Raw genomic sequence first — 23,877 nt, forward strand, 5'->3', positions numbered from 1 at the left:
GCAATGTGGCCTAACAGCACTGAGAAAATGGTCCAATTAGTCCATAGTTTTTTAGGAAGTATAATACAATACATAATGTGACACTAACCATAAAGACAAATGGAAAAAATAATATGTGAAGCTATTCTGGCACGTTTGCTTAAAGAAAAGTCGCATAAAAGAGAAGAAGCCAGTTTTGTGTGCTTTTTTACTAAGATTCAGAATGTGGGATATTCCTGTATTTCTTTGCTTCAGGACTCCAGTAATGAGAAGTGACTTGTGCATTAGGTTTCATCAGGACTGCCTCTGTTTTCTAGATCTGTTTAAAGATTTATCATAATATTTTTGTCATAGGGATCATCTAATAATTCAAACTTATATAAAGAAAACTAAATTTGAGATACTCAGCTTTCCTTTGAATAATTTTAACATAAATTGACCTATTAATTTTCCAGAAAAGTAAATCCATACTGTAGTCTAAAACACTACCACTGTCACCTTGTGGAGAGTTCTGCAAAGGCAGATCCCATGAAAAGTTGCTGTTAAGACTCTGAAAGAGGCTTCTGGTATATGAATGGAGCAATTTTCAAGGCCTAAATATATAAAATACCAAAGGTGTTTAATTTTGAAAAACATACGTGTCCTGTACTTGTATGTTAACATTTTCAACAAAAGGAGAAGACTCTCAAGCATGAAGTTGAATTCAACAGTTCAGTGTTGCTATGTGCATTGTAAGTCACTTAAGGGGGGGGGAAATTGTTTGAACATGAGCTCCATTTATCAAGACAATTGTGTGTTAACCTTGTTTGTTGACAGAGGTATGAAATGACAAGTATTTGTGTGACAAATCTTTTGCTAGCTGCCATGTGCTTGCATGGAGCTGACAGGCTAAGGTTAGTGAAAAGTACTTTCTACCTTTTGAAAGCTTTTGAAAAATGTGAATGGTTTCAACAAGACTTCCATCAATCCTAAACAAACAAAAAAAAGTGATAAATGTATACTTATATTGAAATATTTCTACTTATGTTTCAAAATTCATTTTATGCCAGTTTTCATTTAATTAATTTGATTTTTTTGTCACCTTTATGTTCTTGACAGGTAGTCAATTGGCTTGAAGGACCCGGATCAGAACAGCTAAGAACCCAGTGGGGAATAGGTGATTCAATTAGAGCTTCACAGGCTTTGCAACAGAAACATGAAGAAATTGAGAGTCAACACAGTGTGAGACTTTTCCTACCCTCTTCAGTAGCAAAATAGTTCTAAGTACATGAAGTTATGAACAATGTATTTTGGTCATGAATATCTAGAAATTTAGGGTAGTGTATGATTTTATGGGTTACAGAAAAGACTACCTGAGCAGTTTAAGAAGTTAGTATGTTCATTACATGTTGATTTTATTTATTTTGTTTTCCAGTATAGAAAAATACTGATTTTTATCTATGATTTGTCTTGTTCTTGTTGCATTATAGCAGTTCTTAAATTTTCATTTTCAAGTAGGAGGAGTAAATTTCCCTTCCCCTCTCTACCAAAATAGTTGAGAAGTCCTTTACTTCTCCAGTGAATAAGTTAACATTTCATCTTTATTAAACCACATTAAGCCAGTTTCAGCTCTTAGTAAATGCTTTCACTGATCAAAACTTAAAATATGGGTAAAATTCGTAATGAAAATTTGAAGAGACTGATTTATAACTGTACTGACTTGATGCCTTTGTTACTTCTAAACCTGAAGATTTCCTAAGGTTTAGTAGAACCTTCTTCTTTCCATCAGATACTTTATTATAACCCAGATCTGAATGCTCCATGTTCTAAAAGGGAAAATGGCCAAAGGGTGTTTCCTCTTGTCGGACCTATGCATGTAGACGCTGACAATTCAACCAGCTTTTCCTAAGCTCCCTTTACAGTCATTGCAGGGAAAATAATCGCTGTTGAGGCATGATTTTTCTGACCTTATTTAGAGGTGGGGGGAGAAACTTTAGTCTGAGAAACACTGTGCCCTAGACTTCACTGCCTCTGTTGACCACATCTCTACTGTTTATGATTTCTTCACTCAGATGTAGAGATGTGCATTGTGGGTGTCTGTGTTTGGTCAAATGTATCCTGTATCTTCTGTCTTTTCATTGTTCTAAGCTCTTTAAGTGTGGTTCTACTTTGAAAATAGTATCTTCTGAAGTGAAAGCATCTTACAATTTGGATCCTAATGGATTGAAAAAAAATCCTCTGCCTACTTTGGAGAAAAATAATTTTGACTACCTTTCAATCATATTAGCACTTCAAACTGACAAGGGAAAATAAGATTTAATATACTTTGTTCTTACTTGGATATCTTTAACATAGAGAACTATGCTTTAGTTGGGGATGCATACAGTCTTCCCTGAAATCATTGAGATGCCACTGAAGTTTGCAGGCTGGCCTACAGCATCCTTATCACTGTTTATATAGCACAGACAAAACAGAACAGGTGCTGCTGTGAGTTTGTAGAAATAACAGCCAGAAAAGTGATTTTTAACTTATAAGCCATATGAAATATTTGGGAAACCACTGGCCAGTCTTAAGTTCAGATTCCCCGTTATAAATAACACATTTCTTAAAAACAGCACTGGACAAAATATATTTTGCCTTTTTCCATAACTTCTAAACATCTTGTAATAGGTACAAAGCTGAGTGCACCTGTTGTCTTTTCTTCCTCCTTTAGCATTTTCCTATTTTTTTCTCTCCTAAAACTTGAATTGACAGCTTGTTTGCTTTCTCTCATCGTATATCCCATTTATTGTTGCTTTTATTACTCTTATTTTGAAGAGGCTTCCAAAAATGTTTGTTTTGTTTTAAAGATTGGGTTTTTTGTTGTTGTTCTTTCAGTTTACTTAAAAATGAAAAATAATTTTCTTATGGTGATTTTTTTTTTTCTTTATTGCATTTTTTTTCTTGTTTTATTCAGAGTCCATATACTAGAGCTGCTATTTTGGGGCAAATGTTGGTCTTTTCTTCGTGGTTTGAGCTATCCCTCATGGCTGTATCTAACTAGAAGTCTGTGGATAATATGAAAACTATTATCCTGTGGATAATATGAAAAGTGTCAGAAGTATACCTTTTATATTTGATTTATCAGTCTCTTAATTTCAGTGCTATTTTGACCAAAATTAACTATTGCAATTGTTTATTTTAATGATAAAAAAATTTCTTGATCTAGATTTATCTTTTGACTCTTATATTGTAGTTGATTTATCACACTCAGTAAGGTTGATTTGTATGTTCAGTGTCTAAAGATAATAACAGGAGTTAATTATTGCTGTTGTGTAAATGGAATTTATTGAACCTATAGATTTATAGCACAAGTGTGACAATACATGTGACATGCCCCTTAAGTGCTCTGGTTGGGGTGGATGAGAGATTTATTGTGCTCTTAAATTTTTGGCTGATTGCTAATCTAACTTTTTAATGACTTTTTTTTTTTCCCTCCCCTCATCTTTTCATATTCAGTTTCTTCTGTGAGCAGACAATAGAAAAGGTTTTGACTAAACAGGAAAAAAATCAGAATATGCATATTTATACCCTACATTTTGCATGCTTTGTAAATAAATATGATGCAAAAGCTTAAGGCATAATTTAAAAAAATTGCAAACATCCTAATTGGAGAGTGACAAGAGTACTAATTAAATCAGATATTTAAGGCCAATAGATGGTGCTATTCACTTGCATTAGAAAAGCATAGGGCATTTGAAGGTCACTTGAACATAGGCCAGAATGAAAGCTGTTGAGCAGACATGTTTTGCTTTACAGGCTTATAAGTCATGCAAGGTGTGAATTTAATCTTGAAGTATCAAGTAGTTTTTATTATCTCTCAGAACTATTAAATATTCAAACTATTTTCTTTTGCAAATACACCACCATGACAACATTAATAAACTCCAGTGTTCGTTTTCAGTAATGAAGATATTTGAAAGTGAAATCTACATACTTTGAAATGAGTAGTATAATGCTTTCCTTAAATAAGAAACAAGGGTCATTTTAAAAATAAGCTTCCATATATGGATGCCTTGTTTTATTCAGAACATAGGTGTTACTTCACTTTGACAGTAGTGCTTTTTTTCCCCAAACACTTAAGAAATTTACTGCTGGTTTCATTTGCCTTACTGAGAACAACACTGAGCAGTCTTATGAATAGCTTTTTGTAAATGCTTATGATTTGGCAAAAGGTCTTGTCCTTTGTTACAGTAGAGCACTATCATCATGTAAATATTAGGTTTTTTTCTTTTTTAAAATGATGAAATTCTTCTCTTGGTTCAATAGAATAGTTTTAATGGGAGTTTGTTCTGTTAGCTGGTAGCCAGGCTGTGTTTATGGTTTGTGATCTTCCCATCTTTCTGCACTGTTTTCTTATATACCAGTATATTACCTGAAATGTTTTAAGCATGTTTTGAGTCATTCTGAAATGAGAAAAGTTCCTTCCTCTTGTGTGAGATTTAATAATTACAGTGTAAGCTGTAATAGGTTCCTTTTTTAGTCTATTAGCCTGCAGTTAGATGCATGCCATTTTAAGAAAAACAAAATTATGTTTGATAATATTTTAAGGCTGAATTTTCTTGTGTTTTTTTAGGAGTGGTTTGCTGTTTATGTTGAGCTTAATCAGCAGATTGCAGCCCTTCTAAATGCAGGGGATGAGGAGGACCTTGTAGAACTGAAAGCGTTGCAGCAGCAGCTGAGCGATGTGTGTTACCGGCAAGCCAGTCAGCTGGAATTCAGGCAGAACCTGTTACAAGCAGCACTTGAGTTCCACAGTGTTGCCCAAGATGTAAGCTTTTCTTTTTAACTTATTCCAGGCTCACCTGTTGATATATTATTGTCTTAATATTAAAAGTATTCAATATATTGGAAGAGATTTATCTGGAAAAAAATTTTAATGTCACTTGGGAAATACAGAAAGTCTTCATTTACTATGACTGAAACTCTGAGGCTGGATTTTCCCTTTTGTAAGTGGGAAAGACATTGCAATACCTCTTACATTTCAATAGTATTTAAACAGAAAAGTTTACTAGAAAAAATGTGCTTTCTTCTGTCCTCCTTTTTTATTAGAGGTATATGCATTGACTGTACCACAAGATGATATACTCTTCATAGCTTCTTTTTAATACTGGTGTTTGTTCTTGTACTTGTCTAAAGACTTTTGGATTGTTAGGTTTTTTTTCTCTAGGGATGTTTGCACTTGGAATCATACAAGCAGATGGGCTGTTTATCTTTCATCTTGACATTCTGGTTGGTGTAGATGCAAAGAGAAACTTGAAAATGAGAGATTCCCAAACATTTAGACAGAATGTAAAGCCAAGCCTCTAAAGCTCAAAACTTCTTTCTAAATATCATTATTTAACTAACCTTGTGATTTGGTGGGGGGTGGGGGGGGGACAATCTTGATAGTATTCTTTGTATATAAAGAAGTAGATAAAACCAGGACAGGATTTTGCCATTTAATTTCTTAGAGCAATTAGAGTGAACTAATTGAAGAACGATGGCGGTTTAAAAAAAAAAATCCAAATTGTATGTGCTGTTTTTCATTTTAGTTGTCTCAGCAGTTGGATGGCTTACTAGGAATGCTGTGTGTAGATGTAGCACCAGCAGATGGAGCTTCAATTCAACAAACTTTAAAACTACTGGAAGAGAAATTGAAAAGTGTTGGTAAGCAAAATATTTCTGCATTTCAGGTATACACATTCTAATAAATGCATTATAGGGAAAAAAAATTTTTTTTTTCATCTCACTAAAGAAAAAGAGTGGGAAAAGTAATGTCTGCCTCTTGTGGTTCTTGGCAAAGTAATGCCCCACCTAACTATCTCTGATTTGCTTATGCTTTTAATCTGGGGAAATGTTCTGGAAATGTCTTTTAAAGGTTTTACGGGTAATATAAGCATTTGTTACATACTATTACCATGTTTTGCATTTGTGAACAAACCTTTTTCTTTTTTTTTAATCATCCTTGGAAATACAATGCTTAAATAATCTTTTTTTTCTTCCCAGCAGTGACCCCTCGATGAATAAGATGATTATCTTATTCAGTTTTAGAATGCTTGTATTGAATATTTTGCAGTAGTTTTGAATGCATATTTTATTAAAAGTAATACTTAAGGTTGTTATTTTGTCAAATGTATCCTGTAGGAGAAAGGTTGGGAAGTAAAAACATATATAGCTGAAGTAATCATGCTCGGAATATAATACTGCGTAAACCGGATATTCCTTCAGGAGAACAGATAGTAGACCTGCCAGATCATAGAAGCAAGAGCAGATCTAAGGGTTGGCATATTGGTATAGAAAAATGTGTCAGCCATATCATATGTATCATAAAATAGTAATTTCTGCTATGAAAGAACATTTAGGTTGCAACTGCATAGTGGTGATAAATATTTTAAGTATTGTGCAACTGTGTGGATGAAAAACATTAAGTAGCTATTTTTATGCTGAAAAGTTAACACTGACTGTTAGCTTTTATTTCTTTTCTTCCTTCCTTTTTATCTGCTAGATCATAAAATAGCAAAGTCTGTATCCTTAGCTCTTCATTAATATTGACAAATGCTCCCTCAGACTTAAGAAAAAATTAAAGGGAAGGGGCAGAGAGAGACAAAAATAGTAATGTCCTTTTCCTCTCTCCACCCTTTTATCTCAGAGATTCTTTTGTATTTCATCTCTCTCCTTGGGGAGGGGAAGCAAACTTTTCGAAGACTGACTATTTTTTTCTTTTGTTTTAGACTTAGGCTTGCAAGGCTTGCGTGAGAAAGGTCAAAGTCTTCTTGATCAGATATCTAATCAGGCATCATGGGCCTATGGAAAAGATGTGACCATTGAAAACAAAGAAAATGTGGACCACATCCAAGGAGTGATGGAAGATATGCAACTTAGAAAACAAAGGTAGTAACAACAGTTCTAATTTGTTTGGATTTTCCATTAAGATTTTCCTGATAGGTCACTTAAAAATATATTTTTAAAGAGACAGTTTTATTTTATCTTCAGTTAAGGGATATAGTACAGTTGTAATTTACACTATTTGTAGTATAGTTAAATGGAACTGAAGCTTTTCTTTCTCCCTGGCCTTCCCCCCCCCCCCCCATCTGTTACAGCATATTCTTAAATTTAAGTTCTTTTTGCTTTTCAGTACTGAATGGAGTATTTGAGTGCTTTCCTGTACTTGTAAATGTGGAAGAAGTGTCTTCTATAGAGAGACAGATGCAAGAGGCATCTTGTAGATGTTAGCAGATTGAAATGGAAAGCATACTAAGACTATAGCAGTGATGATGGCTCTAAAATTTTGTAGTAATTGTGCACCAACTTGGTTCTGCTCTTCTTTTTCACAACCTCTAGCCTTTGTCTGAGCACGGTGTTTCCACCCCTAAAGATGGGAAGAAAGAGAAGCTGGTGTCAGGTCTCACTCCATACCCTGTGCCACTGACCAGCAAAATAGAGGGACAGAATTCAGCTTTCAGAATGTGGTTTTTGTGAGTCTTGGAAAAAGATAGTGTGGGGGATGAAGTTGAACTAGGGTAAAATGCTGAGGAAAGTTGGATTTGCGAGAAGGAAAGGATCGTGTGTGGAGTGTGTGTTTTTTGGTTTGTTTTTTTTTCCTTTTTGTCACCGTCCTCTTCCTCTAAGCCTTTCATTGACTCCTTTTTCTTAAAGATGTAGTAGTACTGGGATAGATATGGTGTACTGCCTTTTTTTCACCTCCACAATGTGAAAGAATCAAATGGTGTTGCTTGTCATAACTGCTGGAACCTCTGAGAAAATAAATTACTCTCCATAGAAAGTGCTTGAAGTTTGGGGGCAATGGCCAAACAGACAGAGATGCAGTTAGGAAACAACAAGGTTTAATGAGCACTAAGTTGCTCATTTTAGGAATTAATTCTGCTACTCACAAATTGTTTTCTGAGATAGCTCAGTCTAAGAAACCATGTGTTTTATGATAGCACTTAAAGAAGGTCTTGTTTCAAGTATGTGCTCCAAATCCTATTTACCTCATTGATGCTGATGTTTAGAGGATCAAGTGCAAACTGTTACAGAAGGACCATATGTCACTGTCTGGGCAATAAAATGGCAGTTGTCACTTCTCAGAGATGAAACTTAGAAAGTTTTTGCAACAAAGTATCTTTAATGCTCAGTTGTAGTGTGAGAAGCAAATAAAAAGCTAAGGAGTATTAGGAAAGGAATAAAAAATGAAGGAAAATGTCAGTGTGACCTTGCATAGATCTGTAATGCACTTGCATTTTAAATGTTATACAATTCTGGTCTGTCTTCTCAGAAGGGATATAGAATTGTAATAAGTCAATTAGAGGATCAAAAATGTCAATAAAATGTTCAGACAAGGATCATCAAAGGTATGAAACAGCTTTCAGGTGATGAATGAATAAAGAGAATTCTTCAGTCTGAGAGAGACACATGCAATAAGGTCTCTAAGATCAAGTGAGCTGTGAAGAAGATAGGGATAGACTTCTCTGCCTCTTCCAGTACAAAAGGTGAGGGAATCAAATGAAACTGGCATAAGGAACACTGAAAGCTGGAGCTCATACTGCTTCAACAGCATGTAGTTAAGCTGTGGAACTTCTTGCCTCAGGCTTGCTGATGACAAGTTTAATTAGTTTCAGAAAGTGTTTGGACAAACTTATGGAGGGAAAAATATATCAAAGGTCATTAAACACAATTGTAACTTCTGCTTCAAAGTCTCTGTGAATTACTAGATGCAAGTAAACTTACATTATTGTGGAAATACTGCTATATACTTACCCTGCTTGGATGTTCTTTCTTACGCATCTGCTATGTGTATGTGCTTAAATGCATCTTTGAATGCTGTCTCTTTTCTCTGAAGACAGTTATGTTCCATGCTTATAATTCTTACTGTTACACTGGGGAATTTGAGTCCCTTGGCTGAGAAGGAGAAGTTCTGTGCATTCATATGTGAGAGAGGAAGCAGATACAGACAACATCCATTTAGATGACATACCCCTTAAGTAAAACATTGTAGGACACCACCTTTACCCCACCCCTTCTCTGTGTCAGTCTGTTTTCTCCAGCAAGGTTCTTCAAACCTCATGAATCCATTTCACTTGACAGGGTTTCTAAAATGACAAGAACTACTCTAAATTGCTTGCCTTTTTCTTACTATCTCTTACTGTGACACATTTTGAATCTGCCTTAACTGTCAGCATCCTTAATCTTATCTGGTTGCCCTAAATAGCATGTAGCTTCTCCTAGTTGTAGCGATTACTGGAACTTTTTGCTTGCTTTTGTATTCAGTTTGTGAACTAGATCTTTTGTGTAATATTCAGAAGATAGTTGGCTGAAGCCAGTGAAGTTCACATCTTCAGAACTGAACAGAATCTGTATGTTTCCTTAATACTATCATTGTAGTATCCTTCAGGTGGTGAAAAGAAATTGGAATGTTAGAATTTCACTAGGTTTGTAAAAACTAATCTGCATAGTTTATTCTAGATTTAAAAAAGCTTATCAGCTAACCATATAATACATCTTACCATAGAATTGGAGGTTTCTCATTTAAATACATACCTAAGAAGGGGTTTTAGTAGTGGGCTATTTCCATCAAAAGGAGGAGAAGGAATAGAAGTAATATATATTGTTGGGAACTGAACATGATTGGTTTCTGCTGTCTGAATTTTTCCAAAGGAATCAGTGACTATAAGCCCTTTATATAGGCAGAAAACAGAACTGTTTTAAGGTATAAGTGGATAAAACATTTTTATTACTTCTATTTTGACTACATTGCTAGATTTTATCTTTGCTCACTGAAAAACACCTAAGGACTACTGTCTGTCCAGAACATTCAATAGTAATTTTGCAACATTTCATTTTTTTCAAATTCTGTTGAATGTTTTTCATTTATTTAGATATATGCACACACGTAGAGTTTTGTTAGTAGCTATTTCTAGGGATATTTTACTGCCTTAATTATGTTTTTGGAATCCAAAAAGCTGTTTTCCTGCATTTAAACTACAGTAACTGCTACCTACCTGTAAACATCCCAACACTGCAGGGCCCTTAGCAAAACTCAGCGTTCTAGTAAACTGCTCTTGGGAAGTGTTTATGTGAATTGGCCAACTAGTTTGAGAAAAGATGTGTGCATACTGCTTTCACCATACACTTACAGTGCTAACTGTTGTTGATATTAACTCAATTTGTTGCACTGGACAGGAGTCTGAATCTTGCTGCCTACTTAGTAGGCTCTGAAATTTAAGTGGAAAGGCCTTTCTGCTGGTTGTATTAAAGTTTAGCTCTCACTGTGTAAAGAAAGAAACTTCCAATACTTTTTTTTTTTCTGCCTAGGAAAGGAATTACAAAATGATCTTAATTCACAACAGAAGAATTAGAATTAGTTTTTTTATGAATTAGATTAGAAATGTCAAAAATTTGTTGATGTTGCACAGGTGAAATTGTTTTTTTCTAGAAGGGGATTTTGTACAATTTCAGAAAATCTGACAGATTATAGCAAAAGAAATCATCAAAATGAGTCCTGTAAGACTTTGATTCCTACCTGTAATGGTCCACTTGTTGCAAACTTTATGTAGTTAGCTAAAAAGAAAGAGGGAAAGATATATGCTGTGATTTTAAACAGTCTTCATTTTTATTCACCAAGAAAGCTTTGTCATCAGCGACAGTACAGGTCAGAATCCTGCCAGGTTTAAGCCATCTTTAACCTAGAAACTTTAGTAGAAGCAGCAGTCTGTCTTAGCCATGCAAACCTCTGTGTGGCCTGCAAATCTTACCAGAGCAACAAGGTAAGGAACCTGCAATGCAGCTACACGGCCACAAAACTTGCTGGTATTCTCATCTATAGTATAGACATGTCTGAGTCTTAAAGATCATAACTTTTGTGTTTTGTAGCACTCAGTTGTATTTATTGCATGTTTCTTTTTCAATATTATGCAAGATATTGTCTATTTTGGCCAAGCTGAGCAGCACAGGAATACTTTAATCACCTTTTCATGAACATTTGCACCTTAATGTTGCTCACTGAAAACATGTGGTTTGTTATACTGTCACTGTCAGATGTGGAGTCTGTTTGGTCTGCTATGCTTGTGTTGGTGAATCTTTCTGTGCTGCTGTTTAAGGTGTGAGGATATGGTAGACGTGCGTCGACTAAAGATGCTTCAGATGGTGCAGTTATTTAAATGTGAAGAAGACGCTGCTCAGGTATGGGACTGCCTGCAGAACTTCATTCTGTTCTTTGTAGTCCACTGACTAAATTCATGAGGGTTGACAGCATTATTTTTGTCACTTTCAAATGTAATTTTACTTAAGTGAATTTGTAGAGTGAAAATAAGAAAGGATATAGCAATTGACTGGAAATAGTGTGTTCGGTGATTTCGTGCATGATTGACCAGTTTAATAACTATTTTTTCCAAATAAAAAGTATATGTCAGCACTGTAGTTAGTTCACCCCTCTGGGTGAATTTCTTAATTTGGTATGAAAACTGTTTCATTTGTATAATTTACTTGTCTCTTTTAGGCAGTAGAGTGGTTAAGTGAACTGTTGGATGCTCTGCTCAAGACACACATCCGCTTGGGAGATGATACTCAAGAAACTAAAGTTTTACTGGAGAAACATCGAAAATTTGTTGATGTTGCACAGGTGAAATGATTTTTTTCTAGAAATTTGAGTTTTTTGGAGTTTCAGAAAATTTTCTAAATAAGATCGCTGCCATATATATATGATTATTGAACCGCTGTTACTAGTTGTCTTCATAGTTTGCTTCAATGCTTGAATGAAGAAATCATGATTGCTGGAATTGATGATTAGCTTAATGAGATTTTTGGAGTTGCATCACCAACAGTGACACCGCAGTTCTACCACCTTTAGTTTGGTCTGCTTCACATAGGCAATGCAAACCAAGAACATAAATTTGACACTGACTTTTTTTTTTAAAGGCAGATATTTCAGACAGTCTTTGTAATGATGTTTGAAGGATTGCAACCAAGATAATGAAACATGAGTGAGCCACTTGACAGCAGTCTGTCTTCTGCTGTATGTTATGAAACAGAGCCTGCCTTTCATTTGGTTGTCCAGATAGAGTTGACTATTAGTGTGTCTGTCCTGCTCACGCAAGGAGCCCTTGGTACTAGAAGAGTTAGGGATAGAACAGAACTGACATCTCTTGACTGTGGCAGCCAACTAAAAAATCCTGTTTTACAAGAAGATACTGAAATTCACTAAAGCCATGGGGCATGTTTGCACACCTGTTTGCAAACCTCGAATATGCAAACAGAATATGTATAAGTTGGACCTTCTTCAGGTACTTTTTCAGATGCTTACTGTTATCTCTTCTTTTGCCAGCATGAATGCTAGTCAGTAGGGGGCTCTTTGAAGAGTATAGTGCCAATTAGAGCAATTGTGTTTGGTAAATGCAATTTTATTCACGCTTCAGCAGTGTTTTTCTAGTAGACCAAATTAGTTCAATATGCTTTGTGAATCTAAGTTGAGGAGGTTTGACAGACCTGTCTGGTATCATCATTTTAAGATCCTAATGAACCCTTAATTTGAATGCAGAAGTTTTTACCTCCTTTCTTCTCCCTCCCCCCACCCAACTTTTAGAGTACTTATGATTATGGGAGACAGTTACTGCAGGCTACAGTTGTGCTGTGCCAGTCCCTGCGATGCACTTCAAGGTCCTCAGGGGACACACTTCCAAGACTGAACAGAGTGTGGAAGCAGTTTACATTAACTTCTGAAGAAAGAGTACATAGGCTGGAAACAGCTGTTGCATTTCATTCAAGTGCCGAAAAGGTGAGTGTTGTGTTTTTAAGAAGAAAAATATAAAAATTTAAGCAAACAATAATTTAATAAAATCATGTAAGAAAAATAAAGTTGCCAGTGCATATTTTAGACTTTATTTTTTATTTACCTTTCTAAATAGTAAAAAGTAGAAAGAATAGGAATTTAAGAATCTAGAATTCTTACTGATTATAAGAATTATGTTATTAATTACTTTTTTCAGTACTTAATTATTATTTGCATACAATATGTTGGCATAGGGCCTGTATAACAAAAAGGAGAACACCCTTGAACAGGTGGCATCGGATTGGAACTGGGAAGAATTTTTTTTAACTCTTAATACCAAGACAGATTCTGTGTGATGTTGATCATAAAGCATTTTTTTGTGTGTTTGTTTAGACTGTAATTCTTAAAAGCAAGGAAAATTTCTTGATTTGTGTTGTTGTGCAAGGTATAATACAAAGCAATGATATTAAGAACTTTGCAGAGTTGAAAGCAATAAATTGCCTTATACACTCTGTTTATAATGTAATCTTCTGCTAATTGTGTAGGTGTATGAAACTCTCAGCAATTTCATTTTCTTACATGCCAAGTTGCTACATCTTTTATTTTGCACTTGGAATTCAGTCCTGGGGGATGTTGAACATGCTTTCTTCCAAGCACTCCCCTATCTTAGTGTGGTTTTCCAACTCCTATAACTATGGGCCTGGCTCCTGCACCCAGCTGGATGTTGCTAGAAGCCACAGAGGAGGAGCAGTCAGCAACAATGTTGTGAGGAAAACTTGCTGTTCAGTAACAGCTTACCTAAGGAGGAATGCTGGGAGTTTTCAAATACCTGAATTCCAGAAAGCATCCTTGAATATAGTTCATGGGGGACTTGGCCTTTTGGTACAGGAAATGTTCTTTCTCCGTGTTTATAAGTGATATGTGTTAGAACAGCAATTTAGGACATCTGTCTCCAATATTGACACCATTATCACTTAAAAAAGCCAACCTTGGACACAGTAAAAGTAAAAATTTGAATTGTCATTGAAGAAAAGAATGGATAAAAAGTTGATTAATACACTCCTTGTCTTCATTCCTTTCTTGTTTGTGTTAATGGAGGATACTTTGAATTCCTGGGAGTTAGAAGTTGCTGGAGGTTCATAAAAGCAGAAATATATCATCTGTGCTGCCACAGGGAGCTGAAAATAGCTTTACCTGATATTAAATTAGAATTCAGTGATTAATAAAAGTTTTGATTGTCTCAGTCCATATTACAAGCATTCTTTCATTGTTGCAGTAGTTAATTGCTATATTTGTAGGCAATCATAAATAAAAACAAGTAAGTGGATGCTTGAAAAAACTACTGTCTTGTTCAAAAATGTAATTCTCCTGGCACTATTTTTGCATATTAATTAGTGAGACTGTGAAGAAACTTGTGATCATAATATCCATGCTTCGTAGGGGGGGGAAATGAAAAAAGGAGGAAGAAAATAGAGACAGTGCTTTTGGAAGAAAATATGGAGTTAAGCACTAGTATTGGGTCCCACTCCAGCACAGAAACACTTATGTTCAGATCTTTTAATCCTAATGTACTGTGTGAATTCATTGCTGGGTATGATTTTTAGTTTCAAAATAGCTTGAAAGGGGCCCTTCATTATTCATGTTTTTCTGTTTCATGTTAGTCTTGCATGTTTAATGATGCAGCCTACTTTTTCCTACATTAAATATATATTGTTGGAATACCTCCTAGCAAGACCTCATTCTTTTCTTCTTTATACCCACTTAGCAGTAACACAAAATGTGCCAACACAGAATAGCAGCTGCCCTGAACGATCTTCTCAAAGTAGCTGAACCAATCTCATTCTTGAAACTTACGTATCTGTTTTGATCATTCAAGATTGATCTCATATAAACAAAGTGCTGAAGATGCTGAAAGAGCATTCACTCTGCCACTTAATGGCACTTTAAAAACTAGAAGCTATCCTTTGTCTACTTCAGTCTATGTTTCCTTATTGTTTTACAGATTTTGCAAGAATGTCCAGAGCAGCCTGAAGCTATTAATGAAATGGAACAATTTGATGAAATTGAAGCCGTTGGGAAATCGCTGTTGGACAGATTAACGGTGCCTGTAGTTTATCCCGATGGGTATGCAAAATGTTATTGTAATGCCTTCTGAGTATGCTTTTGGTAAAGTTTCATAAGTTTTCTGTGCATAAGAATTATGAATGCTTATTGCTGAAATAAAAAATGTAGTGCACTAATTCTTGTTAAGATTTTTTCCCACCTTTTCATAGAAAGCAGACAGGTCCAATTTCAGACTTGCCAAAGACAATGTGCCTGCTCTTTCAAGCTTGTGATCTTTTTCAGTCTCAGTAATTATTAGGTTTATGCAGTCTTTACAACAGTGAAGTATGTAAAGATAACAGAACAACGACCTGATCCCGATCTCTTCTCCCTAAAAACCTATATCGGGTCTGAGTCATGTTATTGTATGATTAATATATTCCAAAATGTACCTATCTTAAGTTCTGAGCCTATACCTTGAGGGTAAATTTTAATGATTTATTCAGCTTATAAAACAGTACCCCCTCACGAGGTATTCATACTAATTTAAAAGTGGTCACTGTCTCAGACTACAAAAAGTAAACTGAGTTTGGAATCTCAGTCATGATAATACTGTTCTCTGTGTACAGTAAAATATATTTGTCCAGTGGGATGCTTGAGCTCACAATTGATTTCTTTTAACTGGCTATAACCAAGCCTTGGAACTAGGCTATGGGTGTGTAGGACCAGACCACAGCATCTGAGATCTGAAATCAATACTTTGAATTAGAGGTTGAAACTTTGAAATGATTTCTTTCTACAAAATTATTTTGAGTTAGCAGGCCTTATGAGTTATCTGAATTTGATGTCTGAAAAATTCCTGGTCATGCAAATGAATTTTCTGTCATCTTATTTCCAAAATATTATGTTCCTTATGCAGCATAGTTCTGTTTGGTAATGAGAGTCACCCAAGAAGATAGACTAGTGACGGAAGTAGTAGTGATGTATTCAGTATGCTGATTGACTGCTCTTCTGCCGAAAGTTTAGAGGCACTTGTCTGGCTTCTGTTGCTTCAAAGTCTGGTTCTTCACTTCTGCTAAGGATATTGAAAAGCAGAAATCAAAGGATTAAAAATATTAGAAAGGCTGATTGCAATTGTTGCCTTATGTGTTTCCCAAGTGGCCCTTGACAGTCTTTCCCTAAGACTTCTACTAACAGTTATCAAGTCAGCTATTCAGTAAGTTGCAACTTTGTGATGCTGTCTTGAGCAAAGATCCCAGTTATTTTGACCTTCGATATTGTACCTCTGTGACCAACCTCATACTTGGCTCTGACTTTCTTGTATGCTGTGGACTATTCTTTCAGCTCGTTAAAGTTAATTCCTGTTGCTCGTCACTTTTCAGAATGCTGCTTACTTCTATCTATTCTTTCCATTTCTAAACTTAAAAGAATTTTTAGAATGACACTGTGAATATTTCCTAAAAATTAATTGCATTTTCTGTTTCCAGTGTTCTTTGAAATAGAAACATGCACATATTTTTGAACACTGGCAAATGCAATCTAAACAGTGATATTTTAATGTGAGCTTGTTTATATCTCAGTTGCTTTTCTGTTTACCAGAAACACATGTGCTCTCTTAGACTGAGTCAGTGCATACCTGATGTGGTGCTGGATAGTTTTGTCTTGCTTATGAACCTTGCAATACACTAGATAAATATTTTCATTGAAGAAGTCTTCTACTCTTGAAAAACAGTTTTAACCCTGTGTTTGCATAACTGCCGATTAGTGTATCTTTTTAATGAGACCGTATATGCCATGCCGGGGAACAGAAAACCTTTTCTATGTTAAAATGGTATTTTTTTGATGAATGGGGCCCATCTGTAATGCCCCATAAAGTTGCTCTTCTCTTACAGTCCTATTAGTAAGAAGTAAACCTATTAAGAACACTATTTTTAAATAAAACATCTTTCTTTTTAAAGATAGGCAGTAATTTTGTCATGTTTCATTTTTAATGGGATAGTATAACAATAAACTGTACTCTTTTCTGAATATATTTTTAAATTATAATCTGATATGTAGCAACCAACTCCTCATGTGATAAAAAGAAATTATGGATGTAGAAGACCATTTTAGCAATGCTCAGCTTTGCTGTTTTCTAGTAGCATCGTCAGTGTACTGAGTGTTTTACTGCTGCCTCAACAGATTTTTCTCCCTCTGGTCAAAAGTTTGTAACTTATTTTTCCAAGAAGGCAAGATATGTTAATATCAAGAGCATCAGCAGGGAGATTGAATACATCACATGGAACTTAATAGGTATATACAGTGCACTACATGTAGTTCATATTGTCCAGCCGTATGACTTGGAGGACCTAGCCTGTACTTTTTCCCTGTAAGTGGTACACCTTTATGGGTAAGGATGGTAAAAGAGACCTCAAGGATGCCATCAATAGTGTTTTTAGATGGTGAACTCAAAATGCTGTTACTTAGTGACTTTGTTAATCAGAGAGGTAGCATTTAAACAAAAACTGCCCTTTCAGTAGTGTGTTTGAGAGTAGCTGGAGAGTTTTAGGCTATGAGAAAAGAATTAACAAGTGTGTTATGTTTGTTTAAATACAAAACTTTTTATAGTAGGTTTTGCATATATAGTGACACAGTAAAAATAGTAACTGCTATTTATTCTTAAGATTATTTACTTTAATAGACTATTAAAGTAAAACTAAATGTTAATGTTTTGCAGAACTTGCTTTGGCACCTGTTAGAGCCTAGGAAAGCTCCCCATAAAAGAACACACTTGCTGCGCTGCTGAGTTTTGAGTCCTAACGCAATGCTCAATACAAGCACAAAACACAATAGCTCTAGGTATATGTGCCTGTGTTTTAGGCTGCCTGACTGAATCCTGAATGTTATTTTTGGCCTGTCTGGAATTTCTTCAGCTGAATTCTGCCTGTCCCTTCCTCCTTAGAAGTAGAATTTTAGCTGTCCTAACTCCCAAGATCCCCTGCTAATCCTCCCTGGGCATTCCAGTTTTTGAAATATATAACAAACAATTTGCAAAGGGTTTGGTCATTAGTAGAAGTAGTTTAAGAAATATAGGGAAACATCAAAATGTCATAAAATGCCAAGAAGCATACTTCTTTAGTCTTCATCAGCCTCTTCACCGCTCTTGGGCTTTGGTCAGTATCTTCTGGGAAGTCCAGGTTCCCTCCCTGTCCTGCTTGTGTCTTCTGATCTGCATCAGAAAAAATGTCTGACCTTATTTGTGATCACATACACACTTATGCTTTCTGTTTTCTTTCTGGAGGTCCCCAAGTCCAACTAGTCTCCTCCTGCACAAAATACTACTTTTCTGTTCAGGTATCCCCATCCCCTGGCTCCATCTCAAGTTTTTTGTCCTACTACCACTTCCCAAGTCTGTTAACCTCTGTGTGTTGTAACAAGGTTTGATACTGTTCTTCTTTTGAAACGTTTATTCTGTTCAGATCCTCCTTTTGCTGACAACTTGGTTCATGCTTTCCCTAACGCTTCAACTGTTTTGTTATATTTGAATGGACCAAATCAACTTTAACAGACATATTTGTCTTTGGTTTGGGAGAAAGATGACATAACTTGATGGCATGTGGCTGGCTTCACATACAGAGAGTCCTTCAATAATGGAGCAATTGTACAACCTCAGTCAAAATTCATGTATAGACAGATTTCCTTCATTGTCACAGTACTTGAAACTGCCAGATTGGCTTGGAGGCAGCCAGAAAACAGAGGTACAAATAGTATCAGGAAGTCTTCAGGCAAGCTTTTAGCACAGTACCCAGCTGTTCAGAGAAACTTCTGGGTGTAAGAGGATCAGTTATTCATAATAATTTCATCAAGATGTGACAAACTTCATCACTGTTGCATTTCCAAAGCTTTTTAAAGGTGGCTTTTAAACCTCAAGAGGAAAAATGCCTGTTTTTCTAAGCTGCTTCGTGTTTTCTAGAGTTTGTCATTCACGTGTATATTCATGCACTGTCTTACTTTTCACAAACTTTTTTGTTTTGTTTTTTTTTAGTTCTGAGCAGTACTTTGGGAGCCCAAGTGATATGGCTTCTGCAGCAGAACACATTAGAGAAAAGATGAAGCTAGTTAGCCTGAAAAAGCAGCAGCTGAGACAACCAGAAGCCACTACCCCGGAGAGCTAATAGACTGACGCTTGTCTATCAATTCATAATAGGACTTCAGTTTGTAATCCAGCATGCTGTTTGCATATTACAGAATTTGGCATAATATATTAAAATACATTTCACAGCCATTATAAGTCTCATTTTTTCAAAGTAAATGTTCTCAGCATCTTAACACTGTATATCTATCAAGCCATAATTATTCAACATGCTACGAAACCACAGATTCCAAATATCTTATGAAAAGGAGCTGTAAACTTTGCACTGAAATTTGCTGTAAAGCTTTACCTGACCTGTCAGCTGCTTCTTAGTTAAACAGCTGATGCAAGCTTTGAATGGTGCTAATGAAAGCATTAGAAGTTCCACCTCATGAAATCATAGTTCTTTGCTTCCCCTGTCCCCAGGTGATGTAGTAATTTTAGACTGCAGGCAAAGTACCTGCAGTGTAGACAGTGGTGACCCTATAATTTTAATTTGAAATACTTTTAAAAATGATCATTTTTATTGTGCCAGTATGCAACCTATCCATCAAATCTTTGATATATCAAATTCATTAAACAGATGTTTTCCTATTTGTATTGATAATGTATTAAAAGCTGTTTGTGCTTAATAAAAATCATCTTTTTAAAATCTGATATAAACTTGTTTTGGCTTGTATTCCCATTTATGTTACATTTCGTGATAAATGGTAGTAAAACCCCTCAATCTTGCAACATATTTACAATGTCTGTATTGTTTTTCTTATAAACCACACTGTTTAGTACCCTGTAGCTATGAACGGAACTGCTCTTGAACTATTATATGGGAGTGAGATGCTGTTCTGTTTTTTCTTACTTTCTGATAACAGTCCTCACACAACAGTACATTAGTATGTGCATAAGTCACCATTATATTAATAACAGCTTTGCTCCCAGGTAGGACTGGCACACATCTCTTGTGTGTTGTTTTTAAATCTTCTTTCCCTTTGAATTGAGAATCTTGAATAATGTGATACCCTTGGGCAGTGCTTTTGAAGATAAAGATTTTTCATCTAATTAAAAATGGTTAAAGTGAAGTTCTTAAACTATTACTAACCTCATGGTTTTAAGTTGTGAGATTTATTAAGAGAAGGGAATTGGATCGAAACAAAATCAACCGTGCATAATTTAGTTAACTTCTTACTCTTAAGGATTTAATTTGGATAAATTCAGTATCATATTTACTAGAAGATGGTGTGGTGTCTGACCATTTTAGAATACTGTCTGTGAAATAAACAACTGTAGGTCTAAGTATTTTTGGTTATCTCACTATATTTTGCTCCCAGTAAACTTAATGCTCCCTTCCTGTAGATACTGTTATTACTTTTCAGGTTTTCTTGATGGATCTGTCATTCAAATAGTGTATTTAACAATTTGTTTCAGTTTCTCCATATTTTCTGCACAGGAAAGTGATGTGTCAAATACAGCAGTTTCTCTATTAAAATTACTCAAAATTAATGGTTTCTATGTAACTTGAGTGGTAACTTTTTTTTAACATCTCAAGGTATTTTGGAAGAGAAAATCGAGGGGGTTTTTTTTCCTGATATATTTGATGCGATGGTATGATATTACCTTAATGGTGTAGTTTAAAATCAACTGAAGTTTCATAGACCTTATTTATAAAGAGGCTTTTTATAAATAACATCTTAAAATTGCATTAAATTGCTCAGTTCCGTGTGAGAATGCAGCTGATGCAATGGCTAATATTTGGATGAGAGCACTTTATTTAGAACCAAAACAAGGAAAATAAATACGTATTTAATGGCCATTCCTTTAATACAAAGCATAAATATAAAAGTAAACCAAGACTATAGTCATTAATAAGCACTATGTCTCCACTTCTGCAGCGTTTGTTTAGAAATAGAATCCTGTTAGAATAAATAATGGTCTGCAGTGTAAAATCTTGTTTAAAGTATTAATTTACAATGAGCAAGTATGTTATGAACATTCAGATTATTTGTGGGGTTTTTAATTCTATTTTTATTTTGTTTAAGGGCTCAATAATGTGATTAGAGAGCAATATCACAAACTTAAGTTGTTCACGTGACAATTTTTTTTTGAGGGATACAGTGCTGCATATGAGATGGGAAGCTATAGTGGAATAGAGAAGGATTGATTATAAGGGTTGTAGTTGTTATAAATACATAATGACTAATGATTTAAAAGTGATGGTGTCAACCCTGTTTCACCATAATGAAGCCAATAACAGGAATTTCTAAGTTCCAGTCAGCCAAGTTTGGATGCATTTGAAATGTTTCAAAATATGGTAATTGTTTTGTTACTGTTTCTGGTGGCGGAATCCTGAGTATGTTTTTGTGACAATGAAGAGCAAGCAGGTAACTTGAAAGTTATTATTTTTGTTTTATTATTTGGGCATAATATGGCTCAAAGCAAACAATCCACATCTGTGAACTAACCCCCACTTCCTCTGGAACCAGCAAGTTGTTGGAATGGTGATCAGCTCAGTAGATCTCATCCGTTCTTAGTAGGACACCAGTTGGGTAGGCTGTTATATAAAATGCCCGTAGGCTCTTCTAATTGCAACGGGTGTGATGGTATTTGTGTTAATTTCCATAAAAACTGTTTGCTGCTTAACTTTGTATCATCATTAGCAGGAGTAGTGGGGTTAACCTTTTGAAAAGATAGGTTTGGAGCATGGAGGCTTGTATGACTGACCAGCATTCAAATGGAGTTAGTCTGGAGATAGAGGATGGAGCAGGGTTGTGTGTGCAAGGGATTGGATGGCACTTTTTGACACCAGCACACTAGCCTAATGATATCAGACCAGCTGGGAATGAGATAGGGAGAAAGGCCTCAAAAGCTGAGGGACATCTTGAGTAAAGAAAAATGAGTAGTAAAAGCATGAGTAGATCCTGATCACAAGGAGATGTTGCCAAGGGCTTTCAACAATAGTAATGTTCTGTAATTTTTTCGTGCTGCCTCCTGTTTTCTGAATTCTTTCTACAGGATAATTTTAATCTGTATAATAAGGGAGGTGATGCATAGGATGGAGGGAGCTCAGTAGCTAAAAGACTAAGGAAACAGGGCTGAAACCAAAAGTTTGGTGATGCCATTTCAGTTTGGGGGAGTTTTACTTTCTATATTCACTTTTGATTCTCTCAGCAAGAGCTACAGATGCTGGGTAAGTGACAGCACATTCCCACTATCATTGACTTTCCAGGCATGCATGGATTGCTGATGATCCCCATGCCTTGCGGGATTAGAGCTTGCAGAGTTCCAGTGGGTTGGAGAGCTCCACTAAGACATTTCTTTTAAATACTGCACCAGGAGTTTTTTAAAGCTTTGGCCAAGAGATAAGTATTTTTTCATGTTCCATTCTCCTCTTAAGGCTTTTGGCTATGAGGAAAGCGTGTAACTTCCATTTTCTCAGGCAATTATGCAGCATGGCTACTTGATAATTATTATGATTGTGTGATGTTGCAAGTCTGGCTTTTAGAGGTTGGGAATAAGCCATATTCTAAACTGGTACTGACTAAGTGCAGAGTCTTCTCTTTCTGAAGCATTGTATGCAGCTCTGCATGCTGCTGTTAGGCAATAGATAACTGTGAGCTGGGCTCTGCAGGGTGAATACTGTACAATGTAATGTACACGTTTAACTGCTGCTGCACATATCTGTGATGATGATGTGAACATGATGCCCCACTGTCTGCTTTATATCACTAACTGCTTCTCAGAGCACAGTCTTCCTTCTCGCCGAGACAAATGTATACAAAGAAACATAGCAATGCGGTCAACTGTAGCCAGCATTTTTATTAATGCTTTGCTTGAAATGGCATCAAGGCTGTAGTGAACCACATGCTCTGAGTTTGTAATGTTTTTATTTCCACCCATCGTATATGGCCAATTTGTTAGGTACCTGCTGTTCACAGGCATCATTTTATGTTGCCTTACCTCTGCAGGGCTAGTCATTCATGAAGAAGCCAGGGCTTTTGCTCCTACAGATGATGGAAAAAACATGAATATTGGGGATTCTTTCTGGTATTCAGCATTAGCTGTAACCTCTTTGCTGTGTATTTGCCTCCTGGCCCTTATCAGAGGAATGTCCACATTCCTACCACTAAACTGTCTTTTCTGCTAACAGTTTTGTCAAAGACCTTGCAAGTGGGCCAACAACTATTTTTAAAGAGGACCTTCAGTGTTTCCAAGGAAGAGTTTAGTTTCAGGATGGAATGGTTGCTACTGCTAGTGAATGGTGGGGAGGAGGGTGGTAGATGCATTCCCTGCTTCACAGCATTGCTGTGAAGGAAACCTCATTAATGTCTGAGAGTGGGTGAGATGTTACAGTCATGGAAGTCATGCACACTCCCAGAGGATATAAAAAGTGCAGCACAAAACATTTTCATCTCAGAATGCTGAGGTGATAGGGTTTTTTTCTATATACAGTAGTGAGAGCTAAAGAACAGTATGTCATTTGATTGTAAAGAAAGAGAAAGGAGGGGAAAACTAAGAGTGCAATAAAGCCTTTTAGTGAATTGAAAGGGCTTACTTTGCAATTAAAATATTTATATAAATCATATTTATAGTCTAAGTATCAAACGGGTGGGCTGCAGGGAAGTTTGAGAAAATCTAGCTGGCCACTTGAAGGCTGTCAATCACATACCCTGCAGGCAGAAGTAACGTTGGGACAGTGAAAAAGAGTAACGCAGAGAAAGGGGGTTAATTACAAAATATTTATTAAATATCAGATCAAGTGCATAAAAAGCTATGCAGCCTGTCAAGTAGTCTAGCAAACTTTTTATGAGTGCCCTTGCCTGGAATACTGCAAGCCAGGTCTAAAACACATATAGTTAATGTAGATCATGCTGCATCAGCAAGGGGTGACTTAAAGTAAATTCATCTCTGCCTTTGAAGAAACTTCTGTACAATGAAAGGAAGGCAGAGAAATCCTCAAAAGTTTGTATTAATTTAGGCCAGGTTCTGG

General features: G+C 35.8%; 1 protein-coding gene across 1 annotated transcript in view; it reads left to right on the forward strand.

Moving 5' to 3' along the window:
• Nucleotides 1–20,393, forward strand: part of SESTD1 (SEC14 and spectrin domain containing 1) — a 65,359-nt gene extending 44,966 nt beyond the window's left edge. The window contains exons 12-20 of the mRNA XM_067298991.1: nucleotides 1,078–1,200; nucleotides 4,574–4,768; nucleotides 5,532–5,646; nucleotides 6,711–6,870; nucleotides 11,076–11,157; nucleotides 11,474–11,596; nucleotides 12,557–12,748; nucleotides 14,745–14,866; nucleotides 18,810–20,393. Of these exons, the coding sequence (XP_067155092.1) occupies nucleotides 1,078–1,200; nucleotides 4,574–4,768; nucleotides 5,532–5,646; nucleotides 6,711–6,870; nucleotides 11,076–11,157; nucleotides 11,474–11,596; nucleotides 12,557–12,748; nucleotides 14,745–14,866; nucleotides 18,810–18,939 (1,242 nt within the window). The 3' untranslated portion in view covers nucleotides 18,940–20,393. The remainder of the gene's footprint in view (nucleotides 1–1,077; nucleotides 1,201–4,573; nucleotides 4,769–5,531; nucleotides 5,647–6,710; nucleotides 6,871–11,075; nucleotides 11,158–11,473; nucleotides 11,597–12,556; nucleotides 12,749–14,744; nucleotides 14,867–18,809) is intronic.
• Nucleotides 20,394–23,877: the final 3,484 nt, after the last annotated feature.

Source organism: Apteryx mantelli, chromosome 6 (assembly GCF_036417845.1).
Source record: "Apteryx mantelli isolate bAptMan1 chromosome 6, bAptMan1.hap1, whole genome shotgun sequence".
Classification (NCBI taxonomy): domain Eukaryota; kingdom Metazoa; phylum Chordata; class Aves; order Apterygiformes; family Apterygidae; genus Apteryx; species Apteryx mantelli.